Here is a 14,419-nt window from a genome sequence, read left to right on the forward strand (position 1 = left end):
ATATATATATATATATATATATATATATATATATATATATATGTATATATATATATGTATATATATATATATATATATATATATATATATATATATATATTTATGTTGCAAAAAACAAACAAATATGGAATTTTACACCACTCAGATTCCAATTGAAAAATAGATACAAACATTGAAAACCGGAAAATTACCAGAACCAAAATCAACAAGTTGTCAACTTTGAGTGAGTACTCTAAGTTATGAAGAAAAGATACGCTACCTTCAAAATACATGCAATTTTCTTCTTTTTGACAAAATCTTAAAAAAGACATACGTGCATACAAAAAAATGATTAATGTAAGATAAGTGAAAAAAAACTTTCTACTTTAATAGAGTGAACATTAATACAAACAAAAACAACAGACATGAAATCACCTCTATGCAATTTTTCAATTAGAACAGAAAAAGCTTCTCAAGAAACTGTTAATTGTACCAGTCAAAAAATAGATACCAAAATTAGACCTAATTTTCAAAAAATAATGTCTCTAAAGTAACGGCTTCTTTTTATAAATCTAGTTTGGCAGTTATTCATTTTCGATTAGATCTTTTTTCTCAATGTAGATTTAAAAGTGAGAGTATCTTTCTTTGATAACTCAATAAAGTGATCTCTGCACTCAAAAGTCTACATTAACTCCTGTTTGACATAGAATAAATTATTGAGACTAAGTGACAGCACGACAAATAGAACTACAAATACTGCTGTTTTAAGTTGTTAAAAAATTTTTGTATCAAATGAAACTATTAGAAAGCGTTCACAACAGAGCCTTGAAAAATTTCAATTAATCAGTCTAATTAACAGAACAACATAAAGAAAAAAGGGACGAACTAAAAAATCACGTATTTCTTTGAAGAGAAGTAGTGTCTAAGTCGTGAAGTTATTTGACATGAACTGTAGTCTATAAATAATCCCAAGACTACCACGTTTCAAAACTTAATGAAATAACCAATTGCCAATAATGAGAATAAAAGACAGGGCAAGCAAAAAAACTAAATAAAATTTGGCAAGATTAAAGCAATCACCGATATTTTGCAACATAATAGTTAAGTCTTTTACAATTCAATTCAAACTATTAATTAGCTTCTATTACATCTCATCTTGAAGCTAAACATGTTAGGCATCGATTGCATTAAGGAACGGGTAAACAACAAGATTACGGAAACGGCAAAAGCAATTTAAAAAAATCAACCAAATTTATTTAAAACAAACAGCGTCGAAGACAAATAAAGTAATAAACTCTCTTTGATAGATTCAAATAAGTCTGCATTGAATTAAAAAAAAACGCATAATTGACAATATGAAAACATAGGTTAGGGAAAAGACAGGCGAAAACAGAAAATCCAAAAGTCAAGCTTAGTTAAAGAGTAATTGTTTTCGAGGAGCGCAAATCTTTAAACACCAATTTCTCATACACCTTCAAAAGCAGTTTGGGAAAATATGGAGCCTCAATTGCTTTTATTTTGCCCTTTTTTACTAATACTACAGCTAGATTTTAATAGTCAATCTCATATCAATTCCCACTGACAAAAAAAGCCGAAAATATTGAAAGTGTCCAAAAAAACGCACAATTTTAATTTAAGTTCTTGAAATGGAAAAAAAACAAAAAGTTGAATTTGAAACCGATTCCAAGCAGTCGAATGCAAAATTTTTGACCTTGCCAGCAGATCAATTGAAAATTACGAGGTTAACAGACAAAATAATCCCACGAGTTTGGAGGAAGATAAAAAATAGCATTCAAAATCGTAGTTAAAATTGGGAAACGTTGTTGATTTACAGCTTTTTTCAATGCAATCGTTAGAGTTCAAAACATATAACTATCCATTTGCGACAATTCGCGTTGAGCATGTAAGATTACAGCAGGAAAAAGAGACATGTTTCATTAATGAAAAGCAGGGAAAAGTATAACTTCATAGCAAATATTGTAATGTAAAAACTGTGTCCGAATTCAAACTCAAAAGGCAGTTCAAAAGGTTTAAAAAAGACAAAAATACGGACTTAGAACAAAAAAGACTGAAACATTGAAAATTTGCCTAATTTCTGGGTACCTCTGGCCTCAAAAGCAAATTCTGCCTGGCTAATATCCACAAAACAGCTAACTTGCAAACTAGCAGAGACATGCTTGGTCATAGGAAACAAAGAGAGGCACAAACAGCAACAGTAGCTCTAAACCGCGGAATAATGAGCTAAAATTAAAAGACAATCTGAGTTTATTGACACCAATTTCCGCAAAATCGAATAGATTCCGTGGAAATTAATTCTGCTGAAAAATCTGAAAAAAGGAATAATGGCCTCAAAAATTCAGAAAAGAAACACAATGACAAAAAATCCAAATTTTCCAAATACTTTAATTTTCAAACTGATATTACCAATGAAAATACGTCGGAAAGAGAGGTTGGGAAATGTTTTCAGCTGTTAATTCAAGTGCGATTAAACAAGAAAACTTAAAAATACAGAAAAACGTGAAAAACTCCACAATTTTGATCTCGAAAAGCTATAGGAAGGACGTTATTACCTTAAATTTAGACAAACTCACCAACTTTAGCTTCAGGACAACAGCTAACAGAAACAGCTTTAGGCGTCCATCAAGATTTAATACGCACTCGCCTTAATGGTTTATCCCCGTTTCAATGGTCAATATCATGAAATTGTGTGAATATAACTTGCAAAAAAAGAAAGAGCATCATTACAATCCAGTTTCTTCAGATTATAATTAAAGGAGACCGCCTAAATAAAAACGTTCGCGATGCTGACGTTGGCTTCCAAAAATGCTAATATAAAGTACGCTAGACGTTTTTTCTATTGATACCGCCTAAAATGCTCTACAATAAAAATATCGATCGGCCAAAATTGACTGAACAAAATAAAAACGCAGTTGACCAAATTGTTCCTCCCTCTCAATAAAAGGGGGATCGAACGACGTTGTGGGCGCAAATAATGTCTCCTAAAATAGCAAGATGAAAAATCAGAATATAATAAATTAACACGAAACTAGAATAATTGAAAACCGAAATTAAAATAGTTCTTTGTTTCAGTTTCCCTCACTTTGGGGGGAAACATTGCTGGAGCATCAATATTTGGCAGATGAAGAGATTATTGAGTGATAGATAATTACTAAATATAAACTTGCTCAACATTACTGTTTTTCATAATGATCTGGGGTTTTTTATCAAAAGCTTTTTATCTCTACTTCTTTTTCAGCCTCCATTAAAATTGCTATTGTTGTTGGATATTTCTAAACAATTGTCAAAAGACGTACAAGTACAAACTTTTTTGCTATGCAGTTAACGTCATCGCGGTAGCAATTGAGAACCTTTTTTTGCAATTTAAAGAACTAGGTATTATACCTGATATGCTTTTAGTCAATCGATCAATCAGCAGTGGGTTGATATATTGATGATTCCATTTTTTAAAAAGTTTGCTTTATAAATTTGTTTTCCTCGAGCGGTCATAATTAGTGAGTTGATGTTCGAACGCTTTTATTCTCTCATGACAATTTACCGAATTCTGTTTTCCCAATGCCAATTACCGAATACCTAAACTTTAAATTCGCCTACCGTTAAAAGTCCCAAAATGACTATTTAGCCAAATATATAAGTAAGTGGCTCGTAAGTTTTGATATGAATCTATCACAACCGAATATCGGATAATTGAACGACAAGATCAAAGAAACTTTGCTACGTTGGCATTGGGTAAAATGGCAGGTTGGGCAAAGTGGAATTGGCTAAGTTGTCATTTAACCATCGAAACCGTTTGAAATCATTCTATTCTTTATTTTTTTCTTGTCGTTGATGAAATAGAAGTTTCAAATGTTCATATTTTTACTAGGATACACCACAGACAAAAACAAGTTGAACTGAATAAAAAATAGCAAAAGTACTCTCAATGAACGGGTAGTTTTTCCGAGATTCCATAGCATCACAACAGCTTGTGAAAACCTAAATTTGTTCAATCTGCATTTTAATTTGTCAAACAACTTTCAGGTGTATCGATGTGGATTATATCAAGAAATTAGTGAATTTTGAATAGCTGATTAGGCTGTTGAGATTTTATAACATGATGAAAGGTGTCTCTCTTTGGCTTTAGAATTAAAACTTGTCTAGCAATTTCTATAGTTCTATCAACAGTTTTTTATTCCTGTATTCAAGTTTTCCACGAAAAAGCACATTTCCATCTTTTGCTTTGACTTTTACACAACTTAGGGAGTTAAAATTTGTTTTTTCACTCTGCTTTTATGTTTAAGCGGGGCTAGGGTTTCATAGGCGGCAAATTGATTAAACGAGCAGAATTTTTGTGGCAAGTGGTCAAAAAATCTTAACTAGTATTTCGTGTAGATTAGGCGAAAATTAATGAAAACACATAAAGAGGTTCTGCAATATGTTTTTGGTAAGGAATTTTTGTCGAGTGAGTGACTCTAAAAACTGTTTTAAGATTAATAGTTGACAAAAATAATCAAATTGTTTTCAGAATTTTGACCATTTTCACGATCTGTTTAACTCTTAATCGCCATATTTACCTTGAACTTTTTGATAAGTATTTTTAAGCATTCGCTTTTCTCTGCATGTTTGTTTTCATACCGAAATCATTGGCCCTCATGACGCTGAGCAAAGAGATGCACAACACTGAAAAAGGGCAATTTTTTCATGTACTTTTAACTGCTCTTTTGCATGTAGACATGACTGTTTGAGACAATTGACAAAATTATAACCTCGAGTGGAATTGGAAGTACCTCTTTTTTGTGTTTTAATTAGTATCGGCCAAATTTCCACAAAACTTTAGTTCAGGATTTTCGCCTAATGGGGATGAAAATTCCATTGACCAAGTTTTCGCCTAATATCCCGTCCCGGTTGAATCGTGAAGAAGTTTCTGACAAAAGCTGAACAAAAATATTGAGCACAACTTTGTGTGAATGTTCAGCAGCCTCTTCAATCATTAATCTAATCCTCGTTTGTGGACCTGTTTCAACAAGTTTTTGTTTCTGCTCAAAATAAATCTCTGCTTGTGTGAAAAATGAACCGTAATTTTGATATTCTTTTACATGGAGTTTTGTGTATAATTCTTCACTTTTTTTCCGAATGAGTGCTTTCAATGGTTTAACCCATGTTTTAGTGACAGGTGAGAACGCACTCACTATCTATCAATGTGTGTTGTTTGTTTACTGTTTGGTTTATTCTATAAATAATGGTGGGTCTATTGGCTGTATCCCTAATTGATCTGTTGGTTTAAGTTTTTAATCCCACATATATGGCATTCTTTGGGTTAAAGATTTGGACCGAAGATTTAATCCCAGTAATCACAAAGCACTACTTTTTCATTCTAAACTGATCATATTTTATTTCATTTGTCAACTGCTTTTTAACCGCTGTAACATTTTTTCAACAATCAGTTTCTTTATGGTGATGATTACGTGAAGGTTTAGCTCATTTTCATTTGTTTAGTTTAATTTCAATTGTCGAATTATTTTGATCAGCGAAGAAACTTTACTTTTCAATAGGGCATCCGAGTAGACCAAACCACCACCAACCCATTTTTTCATCACAACAAACAAAAAAAATGCTTGTCTCACTTGAACAGCCACTTACCCCCACTTCTGACCCCATGCCCACTCCCCCCCCCGCATAGGCACATGCAACTGCAGTTTAAGTTTACATACATGGATAATTTAAAAATTATTAAGTTTCCTTAAGCATTCGATTGATTAAAGAGTTTCTATAAGCAGCGCAAACTGTTTAACAGCTTCTAATACTGAACAGATTTTGTTGCAAGATTTTTTCAGATCCTGGATAAAAGATGGAAGCCGTATCAATTCTTCCAAGATCTTGCCGGACCTTTAAAGTAATTAAAAGTTTTCATCCCCTTAGTCAGCAGGGTTAGCGCAATTGAAGTCGTTGGTAGGGGGCTGGGGGGGGGGGGGGGGGGGGGGGGTAACGAGTGGGGGTGGGTGCCGGTTGCCAGTAATTACATGATTGTAAAATTTGATTTGATTTTGATTTTCTCCTTTCAAATTTGATTTACTCTTGCCGTACCAAAATAAATCCAGCCAAGACGGCCAGCAATAAAACTTTCCACATTTAACTTTTCCATTCGTATATATTTAGTATATCTTTCCTTAATGCCTGTTAAGTTGTGGTTTTACGTACATATGTGTGGCTTTATTTTCATAAGTTTAGTTTTATGTTTTCTTATTTGATCAAAACAATGATTCAATTACGGCCACGCTAACTTCAAAACGAAAGGTAATTGCGGTTTATTTGATATTTGAAAATGGCAAGGAACCTCTTGGTGTAATAATAGCACTTTATCTAATCCCCAATGACCATAATGTATAATCGAAGAATCAAGAAAGGGGGGATCAAAAGTGCGCAATACATGTAGCACATTTCGAACAGACCAAAATGATTATTTTGTAGCAAATTTATCCAACCCAGTTGCAAAAATCTGCCCAAATTCCATGTTCTAATTTGTTCAATTGAGAACCGCCAAATTTGCAAGTATTTGTGTTTTTGAAATCCCATAAGACGAATTCGATGATTAAAACCTTGCATTGGAGAACTATATTTGTAAACGAAACTTCTTCCTACTCTAATATTTTTTTTCACCCTACACAACAAAACCGAAGGAGGAACAATATGCCAGCTGTTTTCTTTCTGTTATTGCGTCAATCGCCAATATTCGCATAACATCAAATTTTTTGCTGAGAGAATAAGTTAGAAAAGTTTATCAAAAGTTGAATCTATCGGTGGATTGATATGATTAAATTTTCAATTGCTCTTTGAAACATCGAAGTATTTTGTCTTCAGTAATTCATCAATTGCATTGACATGTAACTATTTGTTGCTCTCCTAATAATTATAAGGGTCAAATATCTGTTCTAATAAAAGTGTTTTACAAGCACATCTTCATGATCTGAGTGTTAATATATTCAAACTTTGTTGCCATTTGGTGACAGCCTAAGTACCTGTGGTCAAAATTTCAGATATATCTTTTGAGAACATCATTTTTAAATAACAATTAGTTGAAGATTGTTAATGTGAAGACTAGAGCAAATAATACGACAAAATTTTTCTATTCGCTTTTGCCTACTACTATCATGAGGTCAGAATATGCTCAACTCATTGTCAGTGAAATCAAAAATTAAAAACAAGAACCTAGAAAAGAGGTGATTTTAACAAAAGTTAAATGTGCTTTTTTAACAGATTTCAGTAGTTTTAATAATCTTGCGACGATCTTCACAAATAATTTCGTTTTTTTTTCTCCAGTTGTGTCTGAACTTTTGTTTTTCACATTCTGATAACTAGAAAAATAGCTATATCAAAAATGTTATTCACTTCAAAGTCCTCCAATTAGTTCTGATTATTATTATCGAGTAAACAGTGTTAAAAAACTTTTTATCCTAATAAGTAGAAATCGATTTATGGACTGATAAAATTTAACTACAATATCACTATGTGGTAAGAGTTCAATTCAAGACGCTGAGTACAAATTTGTCAGCCGCTGCTTTTTGCAGTTTTTTATAGTTTTTTTTTTAAAAAACGATTTTGTTTGCAAATCATTTTATCGACGCTTCAAATTAAACTGATCAAATATTTAAAGTTCTTTTTGGTTCATTTCTCAGCAGACGTCTAAATTCCGGTGGATAAGCTGCTAAAGTGATTCTATGCACAAACAATTGATACAGATCAATAATTTCTAGTAGAGTTCCTCAACAAGTGCGCTTGCAGATTTTTTCATTCACTGAAGAATATTGAACAACAAATTGAATATAAATCGAGTTCTCAAATTAACTTTACAATGGTTTTTGAAGTTTTTTGACCGTCTTTATAGCCTCGAATCGCAAATCACATATGCTAAATATATTGATTAATTGAAAACAGATTTCTTTTTGTTTGCTTTGGCTATACATGAGTCGGTGGTACCTTGATGCACTTCTTGACGCCTCATCAAGGTCATGAAACAGTCTTATGCAAAACGATGAAGATACTGCTTTAGAGAAAGATTCCTTTGAATTACTTAATTTTTTTTACTGAAGCACTTATGGTTCAATAACTGAGTTTGGTTCAGGTATTGATTTTTTGGGATTGTTGCGTCAACTTGAACGTTCAGGCAAATCTTAAATGCGAAATTTCTATTTCCAAATTTTAAACAAAGGCTTGTGATATTTATTTTTTGATTTAGAACAAGGAGGCTCTGTAAGGTGCGTACGCACATAATGTTCCGACCCCGCTCATCCACATTTTTGACTTAATTGGCTACCAAATGATGAAGAGATGGAAGACTTTCAAAAACAAACATATCATTCAATAAACAACCAATGAAATATCACCCTAGAGGCCAACGAAAGTTGTTGATAATGGGACTATTAGAAAGGACAAAAATAAAAATCAAACAACAAACATTATTTACGATCAAAACACTCATAAAATCTATAATAAAATATAATAACCAAATCTATAATAAAAAAATAATAACAAAATCAAACTCGCATCCGATAAAAACTAAAACAATTTAACCAGCACTTAATTAGAAACGATATGGCACCTGTCTTCAATGCAACTGGTTAACAGGTAGACAAAAAGAGCAAAAATATGCGAAGTTCAGAAATACGTTTCTATTTTTGAAAACTATTGATTTCAAAATTGATTATTATCATTAGATATTAGGTGAAATCACAGTTAAATATCCACAGGAAGTAATTAGGACCTGTCATTATCCAGTGTACGTCATACGACTACAGGAAGAACAAACACCGTCATAATTAAACTTTGAACAAAATGGCAGTGAAACCGTTAACACCGTAAACTTTGAAACCATAAACTTGTCACTAGGAGCAATAAAAGAGAGCAACAAAAAGAGCAATTAGGTGCGAAGTTCAAAAATATTTTCCATTTTTAAAAACATTTAATTTCACAGTTATTATAGTTTTAAGACATCAACTGAAACCACTAAAATGTCCATTTATATCTACATAGAAGTCAATTGAGACATTTCTTTATGCGATGTGCGTTGGAGCAAAGTTTCATAGCCAATGGGAGCAACGATTATTGCTATAATTTAAAAAGAAACCAAAAGTCCTTTGAAATGAACAAATAAATAAAAATCTAACATTTCATGAAATCTCGTAGTAACAATAGTAACAAAGCCGAGAAACAAATGTTTGAAGCTAATAACCTTATAAATTACAGCTCAATGGAAACGGGTTGTGGCCTGTGGTTAAAGAGACTGAGATACAAATCGACTGAAAAACTATTTGAAAAAGACAAAGCTCAAAAACGCAAAATTATTTATGAAAACAGATACTTTCAAAAGTCACAACAGACTTAGGATTAATACAAAAAACGACGAATTAAACTTCAACACCTCAGGAAGCCAATTAAACATGTTAATAATGAGACTAAGTCACGAGCCCAAAAAAATCAAGCTCATAAAGAAGCCAAAACTTTTTACATAATGACACTGCTTAAGGCGCAAGTTTTATAAGATGTTACCTGAAAGAACTGTAAATCAATGTTATTCCTACATCTTAACATCAACGAGTCTTCCCTATAAAAGGACTACTTAGATATGACAACAAAAGAAACCCAAAAACTGAACCGTATAGAAATCTCGAAATTTCTTTTTGAAAATATATGGTCGAAGCAATCAGTCTCAACGCACAACCAAGCGCGAAAAAAAAATTGAATCAATGAGAATGTTTAAGAATTCTAATCAGTGAGACTGAGTTACATGTTGACGACAAGCAAAAGTGAGACAGATGAAACAAATCTTTTTTTTTTAATTTAATTTGAAAATCGTTAAAACAAACAGCTAGCTATAAACTCAAATATTTAAATCGGCTGAGTTATACCTCTTAGGAAAACAATTAATACCTAGCGCAATCAGGTATATGATATGCTACAACGAATAGATAGACAAACTTAGGCAAAATGAAAAGTCCCAAAGTTTTGCGAGATAACTGGGTCTCAGCCCAAAAAGCATAAACTATTCAACAAAAATAATTAACATATCCAGAATAGCCCTTTTCTCACGTTGTGCAACTCTGCTAAAATGGTTTTTTTTAATTGGACTCGTCAATATCTGATATTTCAACGAGGAAATAAATGAACTCATAACATTACAACTAGGATAAAAAAAGAAAAACTGAAAACGCGTAGTACCAAAACAAAGAAACCATTAGTTGAAAATAAAATTGTTACCGACCTTAATTTTTACATCACAAAAAATCTATTTCTGCCTGTTTTTACTGAGGCTGCCCCCGAAATTGAGAGAAATGAGAAAAAATATTGGCAAGTTTCAAAAATTCATCGATATTTTCTCAATATATATATATATATATATATATATATATATATATATATATATATATATATATTCAAAGTCCTAACAGACATTAGATGACAATTGAAAATAATCTAGGTTCTTTAATACCTTAACAAAAATAACTGGATCCTTGATTGGGGACGCTAAGTCATTGAACTAAGAAAATTTTAAGAATTGAAAACAAAACGCACGAAGTCCGTAAAATTTTTACGAAAACAATTGGTCAGAGCCATAAAAACAGTGAGCCTAATTCTGAAACTATACAATAACCTCGTAGGGTCTCGTTTAATGTAAACAGTATCTCTCATTAATTGAGCCCTGATTTGAAATTCTTGTCCGTAATTTACATAAAAACAATTACATAGCGGAAATTTTTTGAAAGAGAAAGGTCGCGCCCCATTAAAATCTAAAAAAAAATTTCATAAGGATTCTTTGTGAGATCAATATCAGCCCAGATGTTGCTAAGCGTCTAACATAACACTCAATTATAGAAATGATTGCGAAGTAGATCAATTCTATACAAAACTTTTCAGTTTGTCAATAAAGAATAATGCATTTTGTATAATTATCAACTTTAAATTTGCAAAAATTGGCAAATTTATAATTCCAGAAGACTATTAATGACAGCGGGAGTACAACTAGCACTTTTTTGAGATTAAAAAGAATGTTGCTGCTTTTTAAATGTTTGTACTTCCATCAAGTTTAGAGCATGTGGGCTAAAAAAAGCCATTTTTTTCGAAAAAGTCTGAATTTTGAAAAAATTAGCAAATATTCCAGCCAAAAAATGGAATCCAACAATTCATCAGACCTCCTCTGTCTTTAGAGATAAAATCAATTACACTACAATTAACAATTTCAACATATTTTAGCAATATTGACAAAAATGGGGTCAAAATTGACAAAAATTTGGTCAAAAATGTGAAAAAACAGCTGAAATACGTCTAATATTCACAAAATTTTGAACCTCGATAACTCCCTAATGAAAGCAAAAATTGAAAAAATCTTTTTAATTCTATATTCTGCGCTGGATGGGCTTTCTAATGATACCACTCACAATTCTCTACGATTATTATATCGATCGGCCAAAATTGTCTGAACAAAAAAACCATTTGAGTATATAGTTCCTCCCCCCTCAGAGAGGGGTCGGAACAAAAAGCTTTGTAAAAATGTTTTTCATTAAACTAAACAATGAAACAATGAAACCTACAATTGAATTAAGAGCAGATTGCAAATGCTTCAAATTATTTAGTCTCTGTATTCGTTTTTTTTCAATTCAAAAAACTAAATCTCATATATAACTGCTATCAAGTTATATGATTCCAAGTATTGCAATTCTTTAAGTAAGGTATTGGAACTATTGTTTCCCGGTTACTGAGAGACAGTTTATTCTATTTTGTTTTATAACGGTACGGATGACCATATTGGAGTCCTAAAACACAGAATGTCCGTTATAAAACAATTACATCATAAGATTCTTGAAGTAATTATACCAACGATCCTTTCTCTAGGACAGTTTTCTTAGGCACTTTGCAAAAAGAAAATCGTTTTGCTTAACTAATTGAAGAATTTGATAATCAGAACAAAATGTACAGTTGATTACAATTTGGTGTTTTTCGGCTCTTAACGAGTTTTTGGCCTTCGTACCAAAGATAATTTTAGCAACAGGAAAACCCAGGTTCACCAAAACTGCTTTCTTAAATCATTTTTCTACTCTAAATGTCGAATTTTTCCATCACGATCTAAAAAAATGCTTTCACGGAACAAAACTAATAGCGGATTTATGCTTCGTTTCTAAGTATTTATTTCCGCTATTCAAAATCAATACTCTGACAATTTTTTCATTTTGTAGTTTTTTGGAAAAATGCAGTTAATTGAAAACAGCATATTAACTTTTATTGAAAATTTCAATTTTTATCCTTTTGTGTTTACCAAATGTTTGACCCGATTTTCAGGAAAAAAGAACAAATACTCGAACTTTAAAACCGTAGCTCAAGTCGATATTGCTTTTCATTTAATACTTGTTGATAGTGAATTTTTTTGTGGTAATTTTCCATTTAATCCTTTTAAAAGCAACTTGACAAAAATGGGAGGCTATTTTTAATAAAGCGCTAACATTTAGGGGCGGGGTCATGACATGCATTACTTGTGTTTAGCAAATGACCTATTAGCGGCTATTATTTATATAAGTGAAACTATTAATGAAATTTCTCTTTACTTGACGTAATAGTGGGCGTTATATAATTGCAAAGTTCTGTAAACAAAAATATTCATGCTGACGACAAACAAAATTGTTTTTCCTCCATTTTTCTATGGAAAAATATCACGTTGTTTATAAAATTTTAATTTAACCTCTCTCTCTCATTTAATGAGTTGAGTTCACGGTAACAAATTCCTTTGTCCTGAACTGGTAACTTGACGCAATAATCGCTGAAAAAGTCAAAACTTCCTAATAAAATTCCCTGCTAAGCCCCCGTGTAAATGTCAGATTAAATTAAATCCAACAGTTCAAAACTCGGTCTAATAAATTTCCCATTTGATTCACATGTAATTCAAACTGATTGCTCCTTTTGTTCTTATTTGAAGTGTGATTTTCTTTATTGTTCATTTCAGGGTCGGAAAGCGCCTCATATTTGTACGCGTCAAAGCCATCAAGGCGCGTTATGAAATTAATCAGATTCATTGGTCCGTGGTTGCTAGTTGGCGGCGGCCCCCAACGACGATCAAATAGCATGCACAGACGCTATACCACACATGTGGCGAACCGACATAGCTCGTGTTTGTCAAATAAACACTTCGGAAGCAATGACGTCACGCACGTTTTCATCCCGAATCACGCCTCGTTTGAAAATCACGTGACTTGTGGCGAAGTTGTAGGCAACCATGTAATTCATCGAGACGAGACCCCGATTACGGACATGCACCAAATACACGACACGAGAACGCGAGTCGGCTCTCGTCTCGCCACGAATCGGAATTTTGCCCAAAATTGTAACAGTCACTGTAATAACACAGCAAGTAACAATACAAACGCTAACCATCACCGAAACGCAGCTTATTACAGCGTAATCGATAACGTCCACGATTCGGTTTCAAACTCGGGTTCGATTCCCAAAAATGATTTTCACCAATCGCCAAATCATCACAGTTATCATCAACAAAACAATGTGACGATGTGTAACAATAATAATAACAATTACAGCAGGTGTTCATGTGCCAATATGAACAATGTAAACAACGTAAACAACAACAATAATAATAACCATCATCATCATCTTGATCATCACTCAAATTCGCACCTTGAGAACATTCTAGAATCGTTTGTGGCCCGATTGGAAATGATACATTCTTCGCCCCTGGATAAAAATGAACTTTCGGAAAGTACCAGAGACATGTTAGAACAGTGGGGTTATTTAGCCCGAGTTGTTGACAGGTTTTTTGCGGTTGTTTATTTTATAGTTAATGTTCTGTGTTTAACTCCATTTATACCTTTCTATGCGGGATGGGAGTATAAGTAATGTTGTTTATATATCAGTAGTCTCAATGTTAGATCTGCCATTATTTTTGTTGTCAATTAAATATTTACATATACATTTTTCATAGCATCTAAAACTCTATAATTTGTCGATAAAGGAATAAATATTGCCCAGGTGACGTTTTTCAAATTCTGGCCCTCTGAGCAGATCTTGGCGCGCTAATGGTTCACATTTCACCGACAATGACTTTTACTGACAATACTGAATTTTGTTAGCGGCCCCATAGCCATGAGTGCAACTTATGAAAAGACCTCTGCTCGACTTTAGACGTGGACTCGCTTTTGACCGTGACTAAAAGGATAGTCTTGACATTGGATCCACAGTATATGATGTCCTCGACTTTGTCGCGATAATAGACGACGTCCTCGAATTTGACTCGATGTCTCGGCCTTGAAAGCTGTCCTCGACATTACGCTAAAATTCTTGTAGTTCATTATATATTGTTTTCCCGAGTCTTTGTTTTAAGGTCTAGTGGAACAGTTGGTGAGATCCCGGGCTAAGTTTCGTGTAGGCTGAGAGAACGATCTCGACTCAG

At 32.8% G+C, this 14,419-nt stretch overlaps 1 protein-coding gene across 1 annotated transcript in view; it reads left to right on the forward strand.

Moving 5' to 3' along the window:
* Positions 1 to 14,002, forward strand: part of LOC142349149 (uncharacterized) — a 17,097-nt gene extending 3,095 nt beyond the window's left edge. Inside the window, exon 4 of the mRNA XM_075400563.1 lies at positions 12,946 to 14,002. Coding sequence (XP_075256678.1) covers positions 12,946 to 13,866 — 921 coding nt within the window. The 3' untranslated portion in view covers positions 13,867 to 14,002. The remainder of the gene's footprint in view (positions 1 to 12,945) is intronic.
* The last annotated feature ends 417 nt before the right edge of the window (positions 14,003 to 14,419 follow it).

The sequence above is a fragment of the Convolutriloba macropyga genome, chromosome 11 (assembly GCF_964194025.1).
Source record: "Convolutriloba macropyga chromosome 11, txConMacr16.3, whole genome shotgun sequence".
NCBI lineage: Eukaryota > Metazoa > Xenacoelomorpha > Acoela > Convolutidae > Convolutriloba > Convolutriloba macropyga.